Source organism: Centropristis striata, unplaced genomic scaffold, assembly GCF_030273125.1.
Source record: "Centropristis striata isolate RG_2023a ecotype Rhode Island unplaced genomic scaffold, C.striata_1.0 Scaffold_28, whole genome shotgun sequence".
Classification (NCBI taxonomy): domain Eukaryota; kingdom Metazoa; phylum Chordata; class Actinopteri; order Perciformes; family Serranidae; genus Centropristis; species Centropristis striata.
The window spans coordinates 68,342-95,550 of record NW_026739044.1 but is presented as its reverse complement, the minus strand read 5'-3'; the positions used below and the strand labels follow the sequence as shown (position 1 = coordinate 95,550).

The window sequence follows — 27,209 nt, the reverse complement described above, 5'->3', positions numbered from 1 at the left end:
AAGTTTTATGAGTTTTGGGGTATGTTCAGGCAGTGAAAAATGCGATCATTTCGTCACGAGAATAAAAAAAATAATAATAAAGGACACGCGTGTCGGGGCATGCTGCCGTCGGGGTCTGTGCGTTACAGGGGCCAGTCTATACCACCCCTATGAATTTCATTGCCTTAAGTCTTATGGCCTGGGCACAGTGGCACTTATTAAATTAAACTGCCGCCAGAGCGCCACCTTGGGGCCGATCAATGAAATCCTCAAAGGTTATCCTCAGGAGGGCATTGACAATAAGTATACCAAGTTTGGTGTTAATCCGACCAACCGATTTGGAGATATAAAATACTTCAATTTAAAGAGCGCCACCTAGGGGTAATCGGCCAAAATTTTGCAGAGAGCCTCAGGGGCTCATGGGGAAGTCATAACCTGACTTTCATGTCATTCAGACACACCAATGTGGAGATATGCAACACTTCGTGTTTTGTGTTGAAAATAGCGCCACCTGCAGGAAGTTATCATTTAATAACTTGAGTGTTCTTTGGGTAATCAAAATTCTTTTAATAACTTTTTGTCATGAGGGTCTATAGATGCTGTGTGCAAAGTTTGGTGCAAAACGATGAAATTGCCTAGGAGGAGTTCGAAAAAGTAGGTTTGCGACATTTCGCGAATTTGCGAAAAAAAACGGTAGGCGAAAATGGGAGTGGCCTATATCACGAGATTCAGCACAACTCAGTGAACGCGTGGATATAAGTTTTGTGAATGTGCGATAAAGTATGTGGGAGTTATTAGCCTAAACGCGCTTTCCTTTATTATAGCGCCACCTAGTGGTGGAAATTCAGGATGACAATAGATTATAAAATTTTTCGCCATGTGTGACTTATATTTGAAGTTTCATGAGTTTTGGGGTATGTTCAGGCAGTGAAATATGCGATCATTTGGGACCAAGAAAAATAATAATAAAAAAAAGAATAATCATTCGAAATACAATAGGGACCTCGCAGGTCGTTGCCTGCTCGGGCCCTAACTAGGACTGCGCGCAGTACTGAACGGGCCCTCGCAGTACACGCGTGTCGGGGCATGCTGCCGTCGGGGTTTGTGCGTTACAGGGGCCAGTCTATACCACCCCTATGAATTTCATTGCCTTAAGTCTTATGGTCTGGGCACAGTGGCACTTATTAAATTAAACTGCCGCCAGAGCGCCACCTAGGGGCCGATCAATAAAATCTTCAAGGGTTATCCTCAGGAGGGCATTGACAATAAGTATACCAAGTTTAGTGTTAATCCGACCAACCGATTTGGAGATATGAAATATTTAAATTTAAAGAGCGACACCTAGTGGCCATCGCCCAAAATTTTGCAGAGAGCCTCAGGGGCTCATGGGGAAGTAGTAACCTGAGTTTCATGTCATTCAGACACACCAATGAGGAGATATGCAACACTTTGTGTTTTGTGTTGAAAATAGCGCCACCTGCAGGAAGTTGTTATTTAATAACTTGAGTATTCTTTGGGTAATCAAAATTCTTTTAATAACTTTTTGTCATGAGGGTCCATAGATGCTTTGTGCAAAGTTTGGTGCAAAACGATGAAATTGCCTAGGAGGAGTTCGAAAAAGTAGGTTTGCGACATTTCGCGAATTTGCGAAAAAAAACGGTAGGCGAAAATGGGAGTGACCTATATCACGAGATTCAGCACAACTCAGTGAACGCGTGGATATACGTTTTTTGAATGTGCGATAAAGTATGTGGGAGTTATTAGCCAAAACACACTGTCCTTTATTATAGCTCCACCTAGTGGTGGAAATTCAGGATGACAATAGATTATAAAATTTTTCACCATGTTTGACTTATATTTAAAGTTTCATGAGTTTTGGGGTATGTTCAGGCAGTGAAAAATGCGATCATTTGGGGGGAAGAAAAAAAATAAAAAAAACAAGCAGTACTGAACGGGCCCTCGCAGAGTGGAGCCGTCGGAGGAGGGCACGTCGGGGGAGGCCACATCGGGTGCGGCAATGTGGGCTCAGTCCCTATGCGTCCCAAATGGCGTGTCTCCTACCACTGTGCTCAGGGTAGGTGTAAAACATAATTCTTGCTGTAGCCAGCAGGGGGCGCTATGACTGTGTGTAACTATTGACACCTGGGTGTGTTCCGGGCTGGACCCTAATCACGTGTGTGAAATTTGGGACAAATTGGACAATGTATGGTCAAGTTATGCAGTCTCGTCTGTTATGGCGAGATGCCATATTTTGGCGGCATGCCACGCCCACATAGTGTGACCGTTGGTAAAGCTTTCAATAACTTTTGATCCCAAAGGCCTTGTGATGGTACTGACCAAGTTTGAAGTCTATGGGGTGAAATCTGTAGGAGGAGTTTGTTAAAGTATGCAACCTGGAAATGGCCAAAAACGATGACAAGTGCGATATTCAAACCAAGACGGCGGACTTCCTGTTGGGTTTGAGGTATGGGTCCAAGAGGCTTTTTGGTGCGTCTCCACATGATTCATATGTGTACCAAATTTTGTGTCTCTACGTGAAACCTAATGCTGGGGCTAGGCGTTAAAGTTGTTACTTCCTGTTGCCAGCAGGGGGCGCTATGACTGTGTGTCAATATTGACATGTGGGGATGTTCATAGCTGGACCCTTATCACGTGTAAGAATTTTGGGCCAGATGAGACAATGTATGGTGAAGTTATACAGTCCCGTGTTTCATGGCGAGACGCCATATTTTGCCGGCATGCCACGCCCACGTAGTGTGACCGTCGGTAAAGCTTTCAATAACTTTTGATCCCAAAGGCCTTGTGATGCTACTGACCAAGTTTGAAGTAAATCGGGTGAAATTTGTAGGAGGAGTTCGTTAAAGTATGCGGCATGGAAATGGGCAAAAACAGCAGGAAATGCCATTTTCGATCCAAGATGGCCGACTTCCTGTACGTTTTAGGGTATGGGTTCTTGAGACTTTTTGGTGCGTCTTGCCATGATACATGTATGTAGAAAATTTCGTGCCGATACGACATTCCTGTGCGAGGGGCTGAATTTTCTTGACTTTCAAGGGGGCGCTGTTGAGTCATTTTGCCACGGCCATTCCCGCGATCACTAGAATATGTAAATTTCAGCGGAGATTTATGTATATTCCAAAAATGGTGAGTTTTTGAATATGATAAAGCCCCCAAAAAGGCGATTTACTTTTGGGAAAAAAAAAAATAATAAACAGACCAATTTCAATAGGGTCCTCGCACCGTTAGTGCTCGGTCCCTAAAAATAAATAATCATTCGAAATACAATAGGGACCTCGCAGGTCGTTGCCTGCTCGGGCCCTAATTATAGTGAAAATGTCCTTCGTTTTCGTCTTTGTCAACTTTTTTCATCCGTTTTTGGGCAGCTTTTGTTATATATGTCTATGGTTTTGGTCAGTAAGGGGGCGGGCCTGGGGGGACATGCCAATCATCATTGTACTGAATAGGATTGGTTGAGCAACTTTGCCGATTTTTTTTTTTATTACGAATGTTCCGGACAAACTGGAATTTCTGGCCTCGAACAGAAAGCATTTTTTGCAAAACCATAATACCTATCATTGATCCGACTTCACTTTGAGCGTCCTGAGTTCTTCCTGAACGTCTACATATGTTTTTTTTTTAAGAAAAATGAAAAATAGCTTTGTTAGAGCGATCTAAAGAAAACTTACATCTCCCTTCTTCAGAAATCTTCCTGCGTTTTTAATATGGGAGCCAATGAGGCGGTTGGTGGTGTTGGTGGATCATATGTGCGTCCTACGCCCAAACTATAACTCTGACAGCTTTACCAGAGGATTGTGAGGGAGAAGACTAATTTTCCTACGTTTCTATGTATAAACTAGAAAATTTCTAAAGAAATTTTGATTGTGTGCTTGCCTCTGGACCATCATTCTCGTGGCTCAAATCAACAGTCAAACAGTGACTCTGTCCTGAGTTCACAGATACCTCATACAAGTCTGTAGGACAAACGGTTCACAAGTTAGTAAAAGGGGGCGTGGTCAGTCAAAGGGGGCGTGGCTTGAATCAGCAGTTAAACAGGGACTCTGTCCTGAGTTCACAGACACCTAATACAAGTCTCTAGGACAAACGGTTCATTAGTTATGAAAGGGGGCGTGGCTAATCAAAAGGGGCGGAGTTATCAATCACCAGTTAAACAGGGACTTCATGCCGAGTAATCTGACACTTTATACAAGTTTCTAGGACAAACGGTTCATTAGTTATGAAAGGGGGCGTGGCTAATCAAAAAGGGCGGGAATTTATGAAACATTATTATGTATAAGTGGTCAGTGATGAACCATCATCATGATTGGCAAGTTTGAGGAAGATTGGACAATGTATGGTCAAGTTATAAGGTCTCATGTTTTATGAAGTCTGTTTACTTAGAGTAAACTGACAATTATCAGTTAGAATGTCTGTGTTGGAGGAGGGAGGGGGGAGGGGGGAGGCTTTTGTAGCTAAGCAACCACGTGGCCAGGTGGAGTCGACCAATAAGAGCAGAGCAATCAACTGAAATTAACTGACAGTTCCTTCACAGTGAGCAGACAGAGGTCGACAAACTGAAAATTCTGGCCTCGAACAGAAAGCATTTTTGGCAAAACCATAATAGCTATCATTGATCCGACTTCACTTTGAGCGTCCTGAGTTCTTCCTGAACGTCTACATATATTTTTTTTAAAGAAAGATGAAAAAATAGCTTTGTTAGAGCGATTTTAAAAAACTGTAAAAAAAATTTTGGGGAGAAATCTTTCTGCATTTTTAATATGGGAGCCAATGAGGCAGTTGATGTGTTTTGTTTGTGCATCTGTGCGTCCTGCGCCAAAACTATAACTCTGACAGCTTTACCAGAGGATTGTGAGTGAGAGGACAAATTTTCCTACGTTTCTATGTATAAATTATTTCTGTAGAGTGAAATTTGCGGCCTGGAGCGCAGTTTTCAAATTTATTTTTTGACAATTCGTTCTCTCCCTCTACACTCTGTTTGATTACATCCCCACTCTAGACTCTCCATAGGGTTACATTGGGGGGATTTTTTGACGTGTTTTTTCCCAATAATTTGAAAACCGTTTGTCGGAACCCTTATAAAAGTCATAGCACACTTGTCATGGGCGAGCCGGTCGGTTTGATACCTTTTTTGTGTATGTGCGAGCAAAACTCTGGGAGGAGTAGTCGACCGAAAAAACACCACGGAAGAAACGGAAGAATAATAATAAGACACTAGAAACAAAATTCCAGGGAAATTTTGGAGTGCCACGGGACTACTGCCGGATGATTCTCGTGGATTAAACCAGCAGTTAAACCGGGACTGTGTCCTGAGTTCACAGACACCTCATACAAGTCTGTAGGACAAACGGTTCACTAGTTAGTAAAAAAGGGCGTGGCTACGCAAAGAGGGCGTGGCTTCAATAACCAGTCAAACAGGGGCTCTGTCCTGAGTTCACAGACACCTCATACAAGTCTCTAGGACGAACGGTTCACAAGTTAGTAAAAGGGGCGTGGCTAATCAAAAGGGGCGTGGCTACTCAAAAGGGGCAGGGTAATAAACCACCAGTTAAACAGGGACTCTGTCCTGAGTACACAGACACCTCATACAAGTCTGTAGGACAAACGGTTCACTAGTTAGTAAAAAGGGGCGTGGCTACTCAAAGGGGGCGTGGCTTCAAACACCAGTCAAACAGGGACTCTGTCCTGAGTTCAGAGATACCTCATACAAGTCTGTAGGACAAACGGTTCAGTAGTTAGTAAAAAGGGGCGTGGCTACTAAAAGGGGCGTGGCTACTCAAAAGGGGCGGGGTAATCAACCACCAGTTAAACAGGGAGTCTGTCCTGAGTCCACAGACACCTCATACAAGTCTGTAGGACAAACGGTTCACTAGTTAGTAAAAGGGGGCGTGGCTAGTCAAAAGGGGCGGGGTTATCAATCACCAGTTAAACAGGGACTCTATGCTGAGTAATCTGACACCTTATACCAGTTTCTAGGACAAACGGTTCATAAGTTATGAAAGGGGGCGTGGCTAATCAAAAAGGGCGGGAATTTATGAAATATTGTTATGTAGACAATCAGTGATGAGCCATCATCATGTATGACAAGTTTGAGGCAGATTGGACAATGTATGGTCAAGTTAAAAGAGTTAACTGTTTTCAGTTAAAATGTCTGTGTTGGAGGAGGGGAGAGGGGGGGGGGGGGGGGGGGGCTTTGGTAGCTAAGCAACCACGTGGCCAGGTGGAGTCGACCAATCAGAGCAGAGCAATCAACAGAAACTAACTGTCACTGACAATCCTTTGCTAAAGTGAGCAGCCAGAGGTGGACAAACTGAAAATTCTGGCCTCGAACAGAAAGCATTTTCGGCAAAACCATAATACCTGTCATTGATCCGACTTCACTTTGAGCATCCTGAGTTCTTCCTGAACGTCTACATATATTTTTTTTTAACAAAAATGAAAAAATAGCTTTGTTAGAGCGATCTAAAAAAACGGTAAAATCTGATTATTTCAAAAATCCTCGTGTGTTTTTAATATGGGACTCAATGGGGCAGTTGATGCGTTTTGGTGGCACTTCTCTGTGTCCTGCGCCCAAACTAAAACTCTGACAGCTTTACCAGAGGATTGTGAGTGAGACCACAAATTTTCCTACGTTTCTATGTACAAATTATTACTGTAGAGTGAAATTTGCGGCCTGGAGCGCAGTTTTCAACTTTATTTTTTGACAATTCCTTCTCTCCCTCTACACTCTGCTTGATGACATCACCAGTCTAGAGTCTGAACATTCCGCGCAATACACACACATGGGAAAATCTCCCTCCCCATTAGTTTGGAAAAATGGAAATGTTTTCGCACTTCGTGCGAAAACTATTCGTGCAATCGCTTTGAAATTTCACAGGACTAGAGTTAAATTCAGGCCCTACAACTTTCTAAATCGGTTCGGAATTTTACGAGCAACGGTTTGCGAATGGTGAGGCCCCAAAGTTTGCGCAATGCGTTCCGGATGGGCCGAAAAGTGCACGTTTGTGCACGCTGTGCGAAAACGTGCACGCCGATCGCTAATAAAAGTCATTCCACACGATTCCCGAATAGGGCGCAACTTTTGACGTTTTTACTTTTCGCGATTTCTCAAAGCTGTGGGACTAGTTACGCGCCAAAGTTTTTACGGAAGAATAATCTATATATAATAATAATAATAATAAACATGAGCAATAATAAGAGATGCCTCGTGCTTTGCACGAGGCACTCATCCTCACTGCTTGCAGTGAAGATGAGTGCCTCGCTGCTCAGCCGTGGCACTAATAATAAACATGAGCAATAATAAGAGATGCCTCGTGCTTTGCACGAGGCACTCATCCTCACTGCTTGCAGTGAAGATGAGTGCCTCGCTGCTCAGCCGTGGCACTAATAAGCCCGGTGAATAGTAGTTAGTGTGCTTTTGCAAGCAAGCACACAAAATTATTTCTGTAGAGTGGAATTTGCGGCCTGGAGCGCAGTTTTCAAATTTATTTTTTGACAATTGTTTCTCTCCCTCTACACTCTGGTGATGATGTCACACACTGTGACACGAACATTCCGTGCAATACACACCCATTATAATCTCAGAATTTCTCCAAAAATGATCATGGTCATTGAACAGGGATTGATAAAAAAACTATATGACCTATCGAAACGTGGATTAATACACAGATACACAAGACTTGTGTCTACTGTTTAAAGTTTAAGTGGAGTCTCTAGGTGAAATTATGCCTGAGAAGTAGACGTTTAAATATCTCCAATTCTTTTTCTTTTTTGCTCATTTTTTGTTGCCCGTCCCATTCATTTCAATGCAAAATTTTGGGCAGTTTTTCGCGACTTACGTCGCGAAAAATTCGTATTCTGTAGAGAAAAGTAATAGCACACCGATCCCAATCAAACCGCACGTTTATATGTATAATTTGTCCTGCAACTCTTCAAGTTGTAGGACTAGTAGCGGGACGAAATTGCGTCCGGAAGAGGAAGAAGAAGAAATCCACAGTATAACAGTAGTGCAGCACTGGTCCCTACAGATATTGCTGTATGGGACCAGTGCTTGGTGCGATTGCCCCGAGGCCCTAATAATTCATGTCTGACCTTTTAGTTGTGATTGAACTGTGTTCCTCCTTGTTTCACTGTGTTTTCATTGTGGTTAAGTACATTTTTCAATCATAAATCATAACGTGCTGCACCAGCTCCTGTTCTGTCGTTCAGGTTCTGTCAGTTTTATTTTCCGATAGCTTCTTAAGACAACACGTCACAAACAAAAATATTTTAATAGACTTCTATTGTTATGAAAGCAGATGATGATTCACAGGTCTAAGCTTCGTTCTGTTTCAATGAAAGTGACTTTCATGTTCATTGGCAGAGTTTAACTGCATCATTACACAACAAACTCCTCCTGGTAGAAATGCCTCTAAACACGCTGAACTAGTTAGTACGCTGGTCCAGAGTAAGAGTTACTCCCTGTTAAAACATCGTGGATGTTAAACAATGTGTTTAGTGTCATGCAAGGTTATTATAATGAACGAAAACTAACAAAATAACCTAAAGAGGTTTTTTTAAAACGATAGCTAACTGAAACTGTATTTTGTGGTTCCAAAACTAACTAAAATTATAGTGAAAATTTCCTTCGTTTTCGTCTTTGTCAACTTTTTTCATCCGTTTTTGGGCAGCTTTTGTTATATATGTCTATGGTTTTGGTCAGTAAGGGGGCGGGCCTGGGGGGACATGCCAATCACCATTGTACTGAATAGGATTGGTTGAGCAACTTTGCCGATTTTTTTTTTTATTACGAATGTTCCGGACAAACTGGAATTTCTGGCCTCGAACAGAAAGCATTTTTTGCAAAACCATAATACCTATCATTGATCCGACTTCACTTTGAGCGTCCTGAGTTCTTCCTGAACGTCTACATATGTTTTTTTTTAAGAAAAATGAAAAAATAGCTTTGTTAGAGCGATCTAAAGAAAACTTACATCTCCCTTCTTCAGAAATCTTCCTGCGTTTTTAATATGGGAGCCAATGAGGCTGTTGGTGGTGTTGGTGGATCATATGTGCGTCCTACGCCCAAACTATAACTCTGACAGCTTTACCAGAGGATTGTGAGGGAGAAGACTAATTTTCCTACGTTTCTATGTATAAATTATTTCTGTAGAGTGGAATTTGCGGCCTGGAGCGCAGTTTTCAAATTTATTTTTTGACAATTGTTTCTCTCCCTCTACACTCTGGCGATGATGTCACACACTGTGACACGAACATTCCGTGCAATACACACCCATTATAATCTCAGAATTTCTCCAAAAATGATCATGGTCATTGAACAGGGATTGATAAAAAACTATATGACCTATCGAAACGTGGATTAATACACCGGTACGCAAGACTTGTGTCTACTGTGGGGCGTCCCGGTGGCTCACACCGGTAGAGCGCTAACCATGTATGCCGTGTGCTGCGGCGGAGCCGGGTTCGAATCCGGCCTGAGCTCCCTTTGCCGCATGTCTTCCCCTCTATCACCCCCTTTCTATCTCTCACTATCAATAAAGCAACAAAATGCCAAAAAAATAATCTTTAAAAAAAAAAAAAAGACTTGTGTCTACTGTTTAAAGTTTAAGTGGAGTCTCTAGGTGAAATTATGCCTGAGAAGTAGACGTTTAAATATCTCCAATTCTTGTTCTTTTTTACTAATTTTTTGTCGCCCGTCCCATTCATTTCAATGCAAAATTTTGGGCAGTTTTTCCCGACTTACGTCGCGAAAAATTCGTATTCTGTAGAGAAAAGTAATAGCACACCGATCCCGATCAAACCGCACGTTTTGATGTATAATTTGTCCTGCAACTCTTCAAGTTGTAGGACTAGTAGCGGGACGAAATTGCGTCCGGAAGAGGAAGAAGAAGAAATCCACAGTATAACAGTAGTGCAGCACTGGTCCCTACAGATATTGCTGGATGGGACCAGTGCTCGGTGCGATTGCCCCGAGGCCCTAATAATTCATGTCTGACCTTTTAGTTGTGATTGAACTGTGTTCCTCCTTGTTTCACTGTTTTTTCATTGTGGTTAAGTACATTTTTCAATCATAAATCATAACGTGCTGCACCGGCTCCTGTTCTGTCGTTCAGGTTCTGTCAGGTTTAATTTCCGATAGCTTCTTAAGATGACACGTCAGAAACAAAAACTTTTGTCTCAGAATAGTTTTGGTAATTAATTCTTCCGTCTGAAAGCAGCAGAACAGGTCTAAGCTTCGTTCTGTTTCACTGGCAGAGTTTAACTGCATCATTACACAACAAACTCCTCCTGGTAGAAATGCCTCTAAACACGCTGAACTAGTTAGTACGCTGGTCCAGAGCAAGAGTCACTCCCTGTTAAAACATTGTGGATGTTAAACAATGTGTTTAGTGTCATGCAAGGTTATTATAATGAACGAAAACTAACAAAATAACCTAAAGAGTTTTTTTTAAAAACGATAGCTAACTGAAACTGTATTTTGTGGTTCCAAAACTAACGAAAATTATAGTGAAAATGTCCTTCGTTTTCGTCTTTGTCAACTTTTTTCATCCGTTTTTGGGCAGCTTTTGTTATATATGTCTATGGTTTTGGTCAGTAAGGGGGTGGGCCTGGGGGGACATGCCAATCATCATTGTACTGAATAGGATTGGTTGAGCAACTTTGCCGATTTTTTTTTTATTACGAATGTTCCGGACAAACTGGAATTTCTGGCCTCGAACAGAAAGCATTTTTTGCAAAACCATAATACCTATCATTGATCCGACTTCACTTTGAGCGTCCTGAGTTCTTCCTGAACGTCTACATATGTTTTTTTTTTAAGAAAAATGAAAAATAGCTTTGTTAGAGCGATCTAAAGAAAACTTACATCTCCCTTCTTCAGAAAATTTGTGGCCTGGAGCGCAGTTTTCAAATTTATTTTTTGACAATTTCTTCTCTCCCTCTACACTCTGGTGATGATGTCACACACTGTGACACGAACATTCCGTGCAATACACACCCATTATAATCTCAGAATTTCTCCAAAAATGATCATGGTCATTGAACAGGGATTGATAAAAAACTAAAAAAATTCGTATTCTGTAGAGAAAAGTAATAGCACACCGATCCCGATCAAACTGCACGTTTTGATATATAATTTGTCCTGCAACTCTTCAAGTTGTAGGACTAGTAGCGGGACGAAATTGCGTCCGGAAGAGGAATAAGAAGAAATCCACAGTATAACAGTAGTGCAGCACTCGGTGTGATTGCCCCATGGCCCTAATTATACAGATGATGCCAATAATGGGCCCAAAATGGCACATTACAAGTTACAAGAAACGAGTTTCCACCGGAATACTCTGTACTAAAACCGCTCAAATATTTCTCTGATTCACTTTATAAGCATAGAAGTTGGCATCTGTAATGTTCAGATGTTTTGCTATAGTTTTTGGTTTGGTTTGTTTTTTTGCAGAACAGTTGAGAGGAGAGTAAAATCCTTTTACATACATCAAGTACTCTGACGACGCTGTCATCATGGACTCCACCAACTCATCAGATCAGTTACAGTCTGAGCTGGCCACTTTTTCAGACTGGTGCAGTCGGAACTGCCTTGATCTCAATATCACCAAAACAAAAGAACTAATAATAGACTTCAGAAAGGCCCCTTCCACCTTCCCCACTCTGACTGTCAACAACCAGCCCATAGAGAGGGTCGACACATACAGATACCTTGGGACAATAATCGACCACAAACTCAACTTCAAAACAAACACTGACACCATCCACTCCAAGTGCCAGCAGCGTCTCTTTTTCCTTCGCAAACTCCGCAAACTCCAGGTCCACCAATCCGTTCTGAGAGCATTCTACAGGTGTTTCATTGAATCCATAATCACCTTCAACATCACTTCCTGGTTTGGAGCACTGTCCAACATCCATAGGAACCCACTAAACACAATCATCAAACTGAGCAGCAAAATAACAGCAGGAATCACTTATCAGCATATACAATAAAAGGACGAAGCAAAAAGTAACTCAAATCACTTTGGACATCACACACACTCTCCACAGCCAGTATTGCCTCTTACCCTCAGGCCACAGATACAGAGCACCTAGACTAAGGACCAATAGAGCCTGTCAAGCTTTGTCCAGCCATCCAGAAGACTTCTGAATGGCTGAACCCCCTTTTTTAAACTGTCTCCTCTCTCTTTTAACACCTTGACTTTTTTACTTTTATTTTTTTTAACTGTTATTTATTGCCCCTCCACTATGGAGGTATTATTAGTAACTTATTTATTTCACTAGGCTCAGCAAATATTTTATTATCTGCCATATGTCTAGTGTGGGCTGATGGTGTGTGTGCGTGTGTATGTGTGTTTGTTTATTGTATGTATTGTTGTATTGTTGCTGCTCCTCCACATGTGAAGTTCCTAACGGAAAAATAAAGTTCTTTGAATTTGAATTTGAATTGAATTGACTAAAAGTGCAAACCACTACACCACCATGTAGCTGCCATCAGCTTTTTATTCATTACGTTTCTTACTTCTACTAATACTCTACCATATAAATACCACCCCAAGATTTTAAAGGCCCTGAACACCCACAGGTGTCTCCACTTACTCTGACTGATGGACCTCTGCTCAAGACAAGAAGGGTGGAGCTTTGATGGGAATTGATTAAGAAACAAATCTCCATCCACCAGTGAGAATGATACAGGTGTCCTTCCCTAACAGGTGCAACAAGAATAGGAGTGGACAGTTATGCGGTGTTAAATACTTGACATATCAACATGAATTTCTCTCAGACACACCTCTTCTTTTTCCGTGTTGACGTGGAATGATGGCACGGATGGCACGGATGGCACGGATGGTCATGTGCTTCGTAAGGCTTAAATAGGAAGACACATCCTGGTTCAAGCACTTGTTCCTGTGGTGCCGTGTCGGAAACATCGAATAAACCAACAATTGGAAGACTATGGCAGGAGCGCAGCAGCCGAGCACCGACCGGTAACTACTTTAAACTTTTTATCTAATCCAGTTTTAATACTCTCTGTCCTGTGCTAAATGTTGGTGATTAGATACTGAATTGCTTCATTGTGATTGTTATGTTTGAAATTTACACTGTCTACTCAAAACTAACAAAAAATATTTGACTCCTAGATATCCATAGACAAAATAAAGTGGTGGATGCATCATTTGGCAATACTAATATTTTTACCTCGGCAAGTAAAATATCAGTACTGCCAAATAATAGATCCATCCCTTGAGTTCCTTTTTTGAATATTTTAGGATCGTATTAAATGGATAGCAATAAGAACACAGAAGAACAAACATATTAAAAGACTAATAATGTATAGGCTATCTTGTACATTGATGCGATGCAAAGAAAGTAAGAGGAAGTATGAGGATAGTAAGAGGAAGTATGAGGGCCGTAGAGCAAGCTGAGGCATAAAACCTAACAAAAGGCATATCACAGCAGTACGACAGCAATGCAGGAGCACGAGAGGCGGAAAATAGCTGCGGGGGTGTAATCTTCTGTTGTTACAGGTAATAAAAGTGATTTTAATTGTACATTGATGAGTGATGAATGCCGATTATTACTGTGGTTGGTAGGCTTAGTGAAGCTAGATCACAAGAAAATATCCTGGGAATGTTGAACTCGCTTCGTAGTACAGGGCTCAGAAGGTGACTCTTACCATCCCTAGTAAACAGGCGGGTTCTAAAAAATTCAAGTCCAAAATTGTTTTAAGGTTATGTGATCTAAAAGAAAAATCCAACTTTACATCCCCTGTATTTTTGTTTGTTTCTCCATAGCAGCACAAGTAGAGCGAAGAGGAAGAAGGAAGACTGCCTGGAATGTGATGACTTCTTTATGGCTACAGCCGTCCTCTCCGCCAAAAGAAGCAAAGACCCAAATACACAGGTAGGTGTGTGTGTGTGTGTGTGTGTGGCTATTGCTGTATGGACCAGTGCTCGGTGCGATTGCCCCGAGGCCCTAGTTAATCTTACTCTACAGACAATAAGTCATACAGGTAAATTAACTTTAATAACTCCTTTGATTTGCTCACACACTAATCCACATAAAATATACTTTAAATTGGCTTTTACAAATACATAGGTTTTCATTGTCAGCATGGTCTATTGCTCTCTCAAGAACAAAAGGACTCCGCCATTTTGATTAACTTTTTGTCTGCCCTTGGTCGGCCATTTTGTTAGACACACACAGGGGAGAGGCCCAGTGAAGCCTTACCACGAGTAAACAAAATACAAAGATGCTGTTAGAGTAACCCAAGTTCTTAATTCTTGAAATGAACACAGATTAACACTTTTAAATAGATCTTCATCTTTACATATTAACCAAGAATGTATAGAAGTCCATGATGTACACCATAAAGCAAGCAGAATTTGAAGGGATTTTATTCATGTCCAATCATTGACACTGTGTGACTAAAAGTAGTGGACAGTTGCATCTGGTCTTGGATTATTTCACGATACTCTGGACTACTTGATGTTTTAAAAAATAACAGCTTTACTAAACTGTGGAACCTCTCTCCCTCTCTGCAGGTGGGGGCGTGTATAGTGAACCAGGAGAAGAAGATTGTTGGCATTGGGCACAATGATATGCCCAATGGCATTGAGGAAGGCAAGCTGCCATGGGCCAGGGATGCGAAGGATAAGACAAGCCTTGACGCTAAATACCTTTATGGTAGGAGTGCATGTACACACACTTTTTGCTTTTTCCTTTATTGAATGAACATAATCCAATTTTAAAGGCATCTGTGTGCATGGGTTCACACACTATGTTCCTGAGTCGCAAGTGACCAGCTTGAGCCTGTAGAGCGTGGTAGAGGGTAAATAATAAAGATCAGATGCTGTCATTAGGGACCGAGCACTAACAGTGCAAGGACCCTATTGTAATTGGTCCGTTTATTTATTTTTCCCAAAAATGAATCGCCTTTTTGGGGGCTTTATCATATTCAAAAACGCACCGTTTTTGGAATATACATAGATCTCCACTGAAATTTACATATTCTAGTGGTCCAGGGAATGGGCGTGGCAAAATGACTCAACAGCGCCCCCTTGAAAGTCAAGAAAATTAAGCCCCTCGCACAGGAATGTCGTAGAGACACGAAATTTGGTACATACATGTATCATGGCAAGACGCACCAAAAAGTCTCAAGAACCAATACCCTAAAACATACAGGAAGTCAGCCATCTTGGATCAAAAATGGCATTTCCTGCTGTTTATTGCCATTTCCAGGTCGCATACTTTAACGAACTCCTCCTACAGATTTTATCCAATTCTCTTCAAACTTGGTCAGTACCATCACAAGGCCTTTGGGATCAAAAGTTGCATAAAGCTTTACAGACGGTCACACTATGTGGGCGTGGCATGGCGCCAAAATATGGCGTCTCGCCATAAAACACGAGATTGCTTCTCATGCTTCAACACAGTCCAGCCCTTAACACTTCTACATAACAATATTTCATAAAGCCCCGCCCCTTATGCTATATCCACATCCCCTTTCATAAAATGACCACGTTGCGTACTTTACATAACTCCTCCAACAGATTTAATCCCATTGACTTCAAACTTGGTCAGTATCATCACAAGGCCTTTGGGATCAAAAGTTGTATACATCTTTACCGCCTGTCACACTATGTGGGCGTGGCATGGTAGCAAAATATGGCATCTCGCCACGAAACACGGGACTGTATAACTTCACCATACATTGTCCAATCTGTCCCAAATTTCACACACATGATTAGGGTCCAGCCATGAACACACCCACATGTCAATATTGACACACAGTCATAGCGCCCCCTGCTGGCTACAGCAAGTAACATCTTTTACGCCTAGCCTGTTATAACTTTTCCATTCTTTGTCTGATCTGATCCAAACTTCTCATGCTTCATCAGAGTCCAGCCCTTAACACTTCTACATAACAATATTTCATAAAGCCCCGCCCCTTATGCTATATCCACGCCCCCTTTCATTAAATGACCACGTTGCATACTTTACATAACTCCTACGACAGATTTCACCCCATGGACTTCAAACTTGGTCAGTACCATCACAAGGGCTTTGGGATCAAAAGTTGTATAAATCTTTACAGACGGTCACACTATGTGGGCGTGGCATGCCGCCAAAATATGGTGTCTCGCCATAACACACGAGACTGCATAACTTGACCATACATTGTCCAATCTGTCCCAAATTTCACACATGTGATTAGGGTCCAACCCGGAACACACCCACGTGTCTATATTGACACAGTCATAGCGCCCCCTGCAGGCTACTGCAAGTAACATGTTTTACACCTAGCCCGAGCACAGTGGTAGGAGACACGCCCTTTGGTACGCATAGGGACTGGGCCCGACATGGCCTCCCCCGACGGCTCCACTCTGCTCGGTCCCGTTCAGTCCTGCTTGCAGGCCTAGTATTATACTTAACCTTTCACTTCATGTCAGTTTTTTCTGTGTCTTTCCTTCTCATTTAGTGCTCAATTTAAGGATAGAGGACAAATAAGTATTCTACTTAAATTCAAATAAACATATTTTCCACACTGCCTCCCGGGCACGTAAATCAGAGTGGCTCCTTGGTATATTTTTAATGTTTCAGGAAAAGTTATACTTAAAACATGCAAAACATATACATTTCTTAATCAGATATAAATGGAAATTATTCATCCAAACAAATATGAGTTCAGCCTAGGGTCATTGTGCCATTTGGTTTATGTTAAACCCATCTATATATTTCTCTACTCAGATATTTATTTATTTATTTATGGAAAGGTTTTGTAGTTTGGACACTTCTCCCTTCCAAGATACTTTAAAAGATCTCCCTGCTAGGTAAGACTCGAACCATCGGAGGGCAGAACCTGAAATACCAAGTTCTGTGAGTGAAGAGAGGAAGATTTGGTGGTTAACAGTGTCAGGAGTGCAGTCTCAGTAGAGTAATCCTGATTGAAGCCAGACTGATTTGGATCGTACGGTTGTTCTCAGAAAGTAACCCGGACACTTGGTTCAAGACTGTGTGCTCCAGAATTTTTGAAAGGAATGGTAGGAATGAGACAGGTCTGTAGTTTCCCACCTGCGTCGGGTCAAGTGATGTTTTTTTGAGCAGTGGAGTCACCTTGGCCCAATTGAAGGTGGTGGGAATCACGTCAGCTATAAGTGAGGAGTTGGTGATGTGTGTGATTGAGGGGTTTACTGCCTAGGAAATGGTTTGAAGGAGATTGGATGGTATCAGATCCAGTGGACAGGTGGTTGGTCGTATGCTTGTTGTAGGTGTGCTCCTTGTGTATAACATAGCATCATAACATTACTAGTATTAATTGTTATAAATCTCTGAAGAATCTCATCATAGTGTACACACACCGGCAGTAGCCCCCGTGGCCCTTTCATAATTTCCCCAGAGGACATTTTATAGTTTTTTTTTCCTGTAGATTTATTTAGCAGGAAAATAAAAGGAATAGATTGAAAATTATGACTGGTCTATTTCTCCAGTGTCATAGAAAACAAAAGCCATCCTTGGAGCCAGGTCCTTGTATGTGGTGCTTCTCTGTCTCCAAAGCTCTGTGTACAACTTAAGTGGATTCTGAAACAAGGAAACTTGCAATGTTGTTGTTGTATTGACCCTGTCAACGCTCTGTCCCACAGTGTGCCATGCAGAGCTGAATGCCATTGTGAACAAGAACAGTGCTGATGTGAAAGGTTGCACCATGTATGTGACTTTTTTCCCCTGCAACGAGTGTGCCAAGCTCATCATCCAGTCCGGTGGGTGTTGACCACACACACACACTCACACACACACACACACACACACACACAAACACACACACACACACACACACACACACACACACACCGTGAGTATCAAATTATTGGTCATTTTCGGCCAATGACCAATAATTTGATACTCACGGCCGATACAGATAACAAATTATTTGACATTTTTGTTCATAGCTCATAATCTGTAGTTTATGCACACCTGAGGGTAAGAAAGGACAAAAATGGATTATTTAAAATTCCACAGCTCTTACTTAATCATATCTAGATTATATCACTATTGTTAACAGTGACGTGCGGTGAGGTTCTGGTGAGGCACTGTCTCCATGTTGGATGTAGGGATGCATCACAAGACAGTTAAAAATCGATACAAATGTGTGACCATTTAAGTCGGTTGAGATGAAAAATGAATCACAGCAGAGGGCGTCATTTACTTTTGAGTCAGGGACGGAGTGCATTTTATCCCTGCTCCACCAGATTTTGTATTGAAGGACTCCTCGTCATTTCAGTCTGTTAGCAAACAACGGTATGATGTCTTAAAGCTGCTGTGTGGTTAAATGCACTACCAACAAGTTAAAGAAGCAGAACTACATTTTTGCCATCTGACAAACTGAAAAAAATTACTTCTAAGAAGACAAAAGTGGATATTAGCTAACATTAGCTTGCTAACATATAGTTAACATTAGCTTGCTATCAGCCAACTGCATTTGCATAAAGCAAGCATATGTGTCCACTCCCATGTCGATAAGAATAATACAAACTAAAAAGATATATCCTGTTAAGGTACATTTTGAACAGATAAAAATTGACAGCCCTAATATTTAGTAGTTTTATTTATTTATATATATATATATATATAATATTTAGTTGTTATATGCCTGAAATGATTCTTTAAGGAGACTAGTAATGATCCTCATTTTCCAGTCCTGTCTTCTGCATCTCTTGATAATCTATCCCTCCCTCTCTCTGTCCAGGGATAAAAGATGTGGTCTATTTTTCTGATGCGTATGCAGACCGGAATGAGTTTATAGCTTCCAGAAGGATGCTCGACCTGGCAGGTGTAGTACTTAAGTGAGTAACAACATTACTTTGGCATACAAGTGAAAGTAGGCTTGGGCAGTATCTGCTTCTCATACCTTCATACCTTTCATACATTTCACTGGGGTACACAGTTGACGGTTTTATGACGGTTTTTGTGATTTCCTGTCACCCCTCTGCTGGCTACATGCCTTCTTTCCCCTGCTGTCTCTCTGAATGTCCCAGATGTATATAATACATACATACTGCTGAATAGCAGCCCCCGCAGCTAACTGCAATTTTAATGGACATCTAAAAAATAAACATCTGGTAAACAGCCTGGTCCCTGTTGGCTGTTTCACATTTATCATCAGATTTAATCCCAAACTGGGACAGAATGATTTTTGTTTAAAAAGTACTGTAAATTGCCAAGTTTCTCATCTGAACTGCCTAGAGACTGACCTCTGGTGACAGCTGCTGTGCATTACACAGTAAAAAAACACACAGCACTCATTTTTTTCTTTAACTTTAAGGGCCTGAGCACCTACTGCTAGTGTTGGCAGGCACTGAAGACGTCGGGAGGAACTATTGGAATAGATGGAATTTTTAATATATTTTTTATCATTCCTGTCAATTAATTGGGTTTTTTGTGGCTTTGGGGCTGAAATTTGCCGGATGTAACATACGGAGACGCACGAAAAAGCCAAAAAGTCAGCCATCTTGGATTGAATGAGCAATTTTTGGGCGTTTTTGGCCATTTCCAGACTCCGTACTGTAACAAACTCCTCCTCGAGATTGAGCCTGATTGACTTCAACTTTCATCGGTACCATCTTAAGGGCTTTGTGATTAAAAGTTATTTACTGTTTAGTTTGTTATTATAGTATGTGGGCGCGGCGAAATAAGGTGTATCACCATAACACAGGAAGTTAATATAACTTGAGCATACATTATCTAATCTGGCCTGTTTTTCTCGTGCGTGGTGAGAGTCGAGACCTGAACACATCCACATGTCAATAATGATCCTGTTGGCAACATCAAGTAACATGTTTTATATTGTGATGTCCTGCTCCCAGCTGGTTCACCAGATCCACTTTAAAATGGGTCATAACAACCTCAAGAAGAACAATTCATTGTTGTAAAGATTGTACATTTATATTAAAATGTGTGGTTCTGGCAGTGTGGCTAATTTGCAACAAGGATCGTATTTTATGCAGTTTTTTACTTCGCCCAGCAGTAGGTTTAACTTAGACAAACAACATTTGGTCGGCAGGTGTAACATGTAGACCTTTGTGATTAAAAGTTATTTACAGTTTAGCGCTCCCTGCTACCAATAGGAAGTGACATGTTTGCCTGTTCACTGGATTCATATCAGAAATGGTTGGACAAGCCTTAAGGTGTTGATGATGCTTTGTTTGAAGATTGTGCATTGTCAGTGAGAATGTTGCTGTGGTGTCATGGAACTTTGTTCACTCCAAAATTCTTATGATTAATAGGAGTCCAAACCTGAACACATCCCTATGTCAATATTGACCCGCAGTCACATTGCTGCCCGCTGGCAAGTAACATATTTTATATTTGATGCCCTGATTATAACTCATGAAATGTTTTAAGTCATTGACCATTTGTTGTGGAGTCTTTTGGGAGGCATCAATAAACTCAGCAGAGTTCCCTTATCATAGGTGACCATTTGCCCTGCTACCATATGTTTCTTTTTTCCATTCTTAGTCTTATTCACTTTTTCTCACACACTTTTCTGTTTACAATGGTATGGGGGAACACAAAAACTTATGACCAAATAATACAACTAAGAAGTGACCCTTTTTATATGGTGTTTTCCATGTGTGTCCTCACACCTGTCTGTTCTCGACTAATGCAGATGTTGTTGTTTCTTTGTGTGTTTTGGCAGGCCGTTCGAGACCGAGATGACTTCTGAGATTCGCATTGATATAAAGCCAAAAGAGTAAACTGCAAACTGCTCACCTGAATGAGGCGGGGACGTAGAGGGAGACTGACAAGATTGAAAGAGACTTTGATGCCTCTTTTCTGTATGTCTTCCTGCCCCCTGCTTTGTTCAAAGGAAAACTCAAGGATCGCTTGACATTGGCATTTTAATTAACCTGATATTCAAGAAAGTGTAAATTGATGCTTGACTCTTTATCGGTGGCTGGGGCTGGTCTTTCAATGCTGCTTTTTTTTCTTTTAAAACTCCCTTTGTGTTTAAGATTTAAACATTTGAGAAAGTGTGTTCTTGATGTGGTTTAGTACCAGTACGTCTTGATGTGGTTTAGTACCAGTACGTCTTGATGTGGGTTAGTACCAGTACGTCTTGATGTGGGTTAGTTCCAGTAGGTCTTGATGTGGGTTAGTACCAGTACGTCTTGATGTGGGTTAGTACCAGTACGTCTTGATGTGGTTTAGTACCAGTAGGTCTTGATGTGGGTTAGTACCAGTAGGTCTTGATGTGGGTTAGTACCAGTAGGTCTTGATGTGGGTTAGTACCAGTACGTCTTGATGTGGTTTAGTACCAGTAGGTCTTGATGTGGGTTAGTACCAGTAGGTCTTGATGTGGGTTAGTACCAGTGCGTCTTGATGTGGGTTAGTACCAGTACGTCTTGATGTGGGTTAGTACCAGTACGTCTTGATGTGGGTTAGTACCAGTAGGTCTTGATGTGGGTTTGTACCAGTAGGTCTTGATGTGGGTTAGTACCAGTAGGTCTTGATGTGGGTTAGTACCAGTAGGTCCTACTGCCCTTCCTTTTTAACTACGCAATGTTTGCCTTGTGCTTTTTATTATTTTATCTCTTTTCTTATCCTGCTGTATCTTATTTTATCTTATTAGGGACCGCGCACTAACGGTTGTAATTGGTCCGTCTATTATTATTCTTATTTATCCGAAAAGTAAATTGCTAATTTGGGGCCTTTATCATATTCCAAAACTCACCATATTTGGAATATACATACATCTCTGATGAAATTTACGTATTCTGGTGGTCTTGGGTATGGGCGTGGCAAAATGATGGCGCCCCTTGAAAGTCAAGAAAATTAAGCCCCTCGCACAGGAATGTCGTAGAGACACTCCTTTTGGTACATACATGTATCATGGGAAGACGCACCAAAAAGTCCCATGAACCCATACCCTGAAATGTACAGGAAGTCAGCCATCTTGCTTCGAAAATGCCATTTCCTGCTGTTTTTGTCCATTTCCAGCTCACATACTTTAACGAACTCCTCCTACAGATTTTACCCGATCAACTTCAAACTTGGTCAGTACCATCACAAGGCCTTTGGGATCAAAAGTTATTGAGAGCTTTACCGACGGTCACACTATGTGGGCGTGGCATGGCGGCAAAATATGGCGTCTCGCCATAAAACACAACATCCTTATAACTTTTCCATACTTTGTCCCATCTGGCCCAAACTTCTCCTGCTTCATCAGAGTCCAGCCCTTAACACTTCTACATAACAATATTTCATAAAGCCCCGCCCCTTATGCTTTATCCACGCCCCCTTTCATTCATTGACTACGTCGCATAATTTACATAACTCCTCCAACAGATTTAATCCCATTGACTTCAAACTTGGTCAATAGTATCACAAGACCTTGGGGAACACAACTTATCAACACCTTTACTGACCTTCACACTATGTGGGCGTGGCATGGCGGCAAAATATGGCGTCTCGCCATCTAACAACAGACTGGATAACTTGACCATACATTGTCCAATCTGTCCCAAATTTCACACACGTGATTAGGGTCCAGCCCGGAACACACCCACCTGTCAATATTGATACACAGTCATAGCGCCCCCTGCTGGCTACAGGAACAAACATATTTTACACCTAGCCCGAGCAGTAGGTTTCACGTAGAGACACGAAATTTGGTACACATATGAATCATGTGGAGACGCACCAAAAAGCCTCTTGGACCTATACCTAAAACCCAACAGGAAGTCCGCCATCTTGGTTTGAAAATTGCACCATTCATCGTTTTTACCCATTTCCAGCTCCCATACTTTAACAAACTCCTCCTACAGATTTTACCCGATCAACTTCAAACTTGGTCAGTACCATCACAAGGCCTTTGGGATCTAAAGTTATTGAAAGCTTTACCGACAATCACACTATGTGGGCGTGGCATGGTGGCAAAATATGGTGTCTCACCATAAAACACGAGATCGTTATAACTTTTCCATTCTTTGTCCCATCTGATCCTAACTTCTCATGCTTCATAACAGTCCAGCCCTACATACTTCTAAATAACAATATTTCAGAAAGCGCCCCTGCTGCCCCCTGCTGGCTACAGCAATTAACATGTTTTACACCCAGCCCGAGCACAGTGGTAGGAGACACGGCATGTAGTACGCATAGGGACTGAGCCCACATCGCTGCGCCCGACGTGCCCTCCCTCAAACTTTAATTTTTTTGGTATTAAATGATTACAGCTCCTGGCATTGATAGTTCACTTATGACTAAGACCAATGTTTTAAATAAGAAAATAACAGTAATCTGGCAGATTAAAGGATCAACAGAGCTGCTTTATGAATGTTTCAATTATTCCAACATTGCTGCTGTCCTTCACTTCTCTTTACACACTATGTTTATGTTACTGTAAGCATATGGGATCTGAGTTTTAATGACCATTTTAACATTGTTTTCTGATAATGTTGCTGTCTTCACTTCTGTATGTTTACTACACATATGTACATGTTTGCTTTCGCATAGGTGACCGGGAAACAATTCTCAATTCTGCGTCTTCAGCCATGTCAGCTGTCCGTGCAGCTGAAGTCAATAAACGTTTGGACTGCATGAGCTACTTTCCACTGTGTTCATTATTCTTGGCAAGGCATTTTCAGTGCTAAACAATCGAAGGGGTGCTAGAATTTAAATGAGAAATACATAGTTGTCATTCCTTCTTATTTTTTGGTTTATCAGGTAGCTCGTCGGAACTGCAGAACAGATTTTAATGAAATTTGGTAGAAAGTCATGGGGCCCCCCTATTGTAAATAAAAATATTTTAAAGCTCCTACCCAACAACACACTATTTAATGAAGACTAAGACTTAAATTAGACTGAGATAGACTTTATTGTCATTCAAGCTTTACATGAACAACGCACATTTGAACAAATTTTTGTTGCATTGGCTCTCAGTGGGTGGATGAAACGGATAAGTCAGGGTGAATGTGTGCGTGTATGAGTGTCAGAGGGTTTTTTGAGAGTTCAACCGTCTGATGATGTGGGGTAAGAAGCTGGTGTAAAATCTGGCTGTTCTGCACCTGATGCTGCAGAAACTTTTACCAGAGGCCAGCAGGGAGATGGGTGGAGTAGAGTGGTAACGATACTAAAATGTTCAACTCGATACCGAAAAACTCAGGAAAATATTCGATACTCGATACCATTTTCAATACCACAAGAATAAAAACAAAGACCCCAAAATTTTACAGAAATATTTTTATTAACAAGAAAAATGCAACATGTAAAAATGAACAGAACCACAGGTTAAATATTTATAATAAAAAACAGTTGTGCAAAAAGAAACTGCAACTATGATAACAATCTTCTACGGAGCCCCTAAAGGGACATGGTGAAAATAAAAAAAAACTTTGATATCTCGTGAGCACGAGAAATGTTTCTCGTGCTCACGAGATAAATTTTTTTTTTCTATGTCTATGTTATGCTGTACGTTAATGCTCTCCCAACAGAGCTTTATAAAGGCTGTACACAATACAACAGGAAAGACAAAACATGCGTATCGGCTCTATCGCACGGCACAATAAATCATTTTATTGCACAAAGTGCCGACTACAGATGAACCCAATCAGTAGGCTCGATAAAGTGTTAACGTACAGCATAACATAGACCTGCATCAGACAGAAAATTATCACATTAACGGCGATTGTTGTTTCAGTACCACGGACAGCTCATGCGTAACAGAAACTGCGCAGATCTACGGCACAGTTAGTGTGGAAATCAGTAAGGACACAACACAAGCCTTTAATCTTTCTGTTGTCTCAGCCAGTGTTTACTGGTACTGTTTAAGGTTGAGCTGCCAGCCGTTGTGAGAAATAAAGCACGACGCGGTCCGAGCCGCAATATAACGACCACCCGTGTCCGACTGGTTCCTCCTCCGCCCTCCATCATCATAAACAACACAACGCAGAGTCCCAGGGTGTGGAGAGGCTCCTCCCACACGGGCCGGGTTACAAATACATCACATTACTGGCTACGCGTCTGGACTACACTATGGTTTTGTTTTCTCAAGATCTCGAATTAATTATATTGTTATCTTGGGAAAACAACTGTCGTTCTTTTTCAAGTAAAGCAGCAATGTCCTTATAATGAAGCCCCAGGTCAAAATATAGCCGAACTAACTCCTGTAATGTCATTTTCATACAGAAACAAGCTGCAATGCAGAGGGTGTTCTTACAGACACCATGCGAGACCACGAGAAAAGTATCTCGTGCTCACGAGAAAATATCTCGTGCTCACGAGAAATGTTTCTCGTGCTCACGAGATACCAAAGTTTTTTTTTTATTTTCACCATGTCCCTTTAGGGGCTCCGTAAGCTTCAGGTCTGAGGTAGTGCAAAAAATAAATAAATACAATAAACAATAACAATAAGAACTAGAAAATTTCCTCTGGGGAAATTCTGAAAGGGCCACTGCCGGTGTGTGTACACTATGATTAGATTCTTCAGAGATTTATAACAATTAATACTAGTAATGTTATGATACTATATAATATACAAAAGACAAAAAGACAAAAAATGACCACAAAAAGACACAAATTTACCAAAAAGACGCAAAATGGCCCAAAGAAAGAAACAAAATGACCAAAAAAAGACACAAAATGACAAAAAAAGACATAAAATTACAAAAAAAGACACAAAATGACAAAAAAAACGCAAAATGGCCCAAAAAAAGAAACAAAATGACCCAAAAAAGACACAAAATGACAAAAAAAAGACACAAAATGATCAAAATGATTTGGCGACCCCCAGAAATCATCTCGCGACCCCAATTGGGGTCGGGACCCCAAGGTTGAGAATAGCTGTTCTAGACGGACCTCAGTTATCTTCTCACAAACTTACAGAACGTTTCACTGTAGACAATCAGAATGAAATGCACTTTACTGTACGGTAAAATTAAATAAATATAGCCTATGAAATAAAATAAGCCAATCTTTTTTATGAAATAAATATATTTATATGAGAAAAGAATAACAAACATTACAAAAGAACTAAATATGACAAACCCTAGTAAGGGCAGCATTTATATATAAAGAAAGAAGCAACATTTGAACCATTGGCGTACCCAAAAAAATTGCCGTCAGATGATGCGTTGCGACACCTGGGCAGGTGTGCACCCATCAGGAGTGATTCTGATTTGCACTCCTTGTGGATTGTGATCCTTGACAGACAGCTGGTCGAACTGAACAACCGTTTTCAGAGTGACTCTTATGGAATAATGAAGGCTGCTGCCTCCCTGCTGCCTGAGTCTGACGCAATTTACCAGCTGGACGCATGGCGCGCGCCGTGCAGGCATTATGGACTTCGTTTGGAGGCCTCTGAACTGTGTTTGGGCAACTCATCACGCATAAAGTTGACGGGGGACATCAGTTCCCGTCCCTTATTGAAGTCATGTGACAAAGATGTTTTTCCCAACATGAACTGTTTCCTGCGTATTCTGTTGTCACTGCCTGTCACAAGTTGCTCTGTGGAGCGCCTGTTTTCGGTTGTGAACAGATTAAATCCACCAGCAGAGCTACAATGCTCACAGAGAGACTTAACAGCATTTCGTTGCTCATGTTTGAAAAAGAACTCGCGGAGAAACTGGACTCCGATGAAATAATAAATGCATTCAAGGCCAAGCCACGCCGTCTCGCCCTGTACATTGAGAGCTGCGCAGTGCGCACAGGTGAGCGCAGTATCGTTGTGTCCTTTACTCTGCTGCTAAGCCCAATGTGTTCACATGGTTTAATAGTGTTTTTGATCACACGTAATGTGGATAGGTTATGGCTCCGTGCTTGAGTACGTGCATGAATGTTATATTTCACTATGTTCATCTCATTGGGCACGCAATATCTGTGTGTGTGTTGTGTTTTTGCTGTGTTATTTTGAGAACACAAAGTGTGCTTTTCTTATTATTTTGTTATGCTGGGCTTACACCAAACTATTTCCCCAGTCCCAGACTAAAAACTGAAAGTCTTTAGTAAATCTAGGAGTTTTACTGGAGTCACGGCGCTCCCGTCATCTCCATGGTTAAGTGTAAGGTAGTAATCTGCGCTGTTTCATGTCAGTCTTTTCCTAGTCTTGGGTTTGGCGCAAGTCTCAGTGATGTAACACAATCAACAACCAATATATGAGCGGGGAAAAGGTCCCCGGTTCCAGACCGGCCAGTAGAACCACTTCGACAGGAAAAAGGAACATCACAATA

The 27,209-nt window shown here is 41.4% G+C and overlaps 1 protein-coding gene across 1 annotated transcript; it reads left to right on the top strand.

Annotated features, from left to right (window-relative positions):
• Window positions 1–3,902: 3,902 nt before the first annotated feature.
• Window positions 3,903–20,914, top strand: LOC131968008 (deoxycytidylate deaminase-like; the record flags this gene model as incomplete). Its single annotated transcript, XM_059328752.1, has 6 exons — window positions 3,903–3,952; window positions 13,782–13,890; window positions 14,532–14,673; window positions 17,631–17,747; window positions 18,734–18,830; window positions 20,684–20,914. Coding segments are annotated over 6 exons (573 nt in total), but the record flags the coding sequence as incomplete, so codon positions are not given.
• Window positions 20,915–27,209: the final 6,295 nt, after the last annotated feature.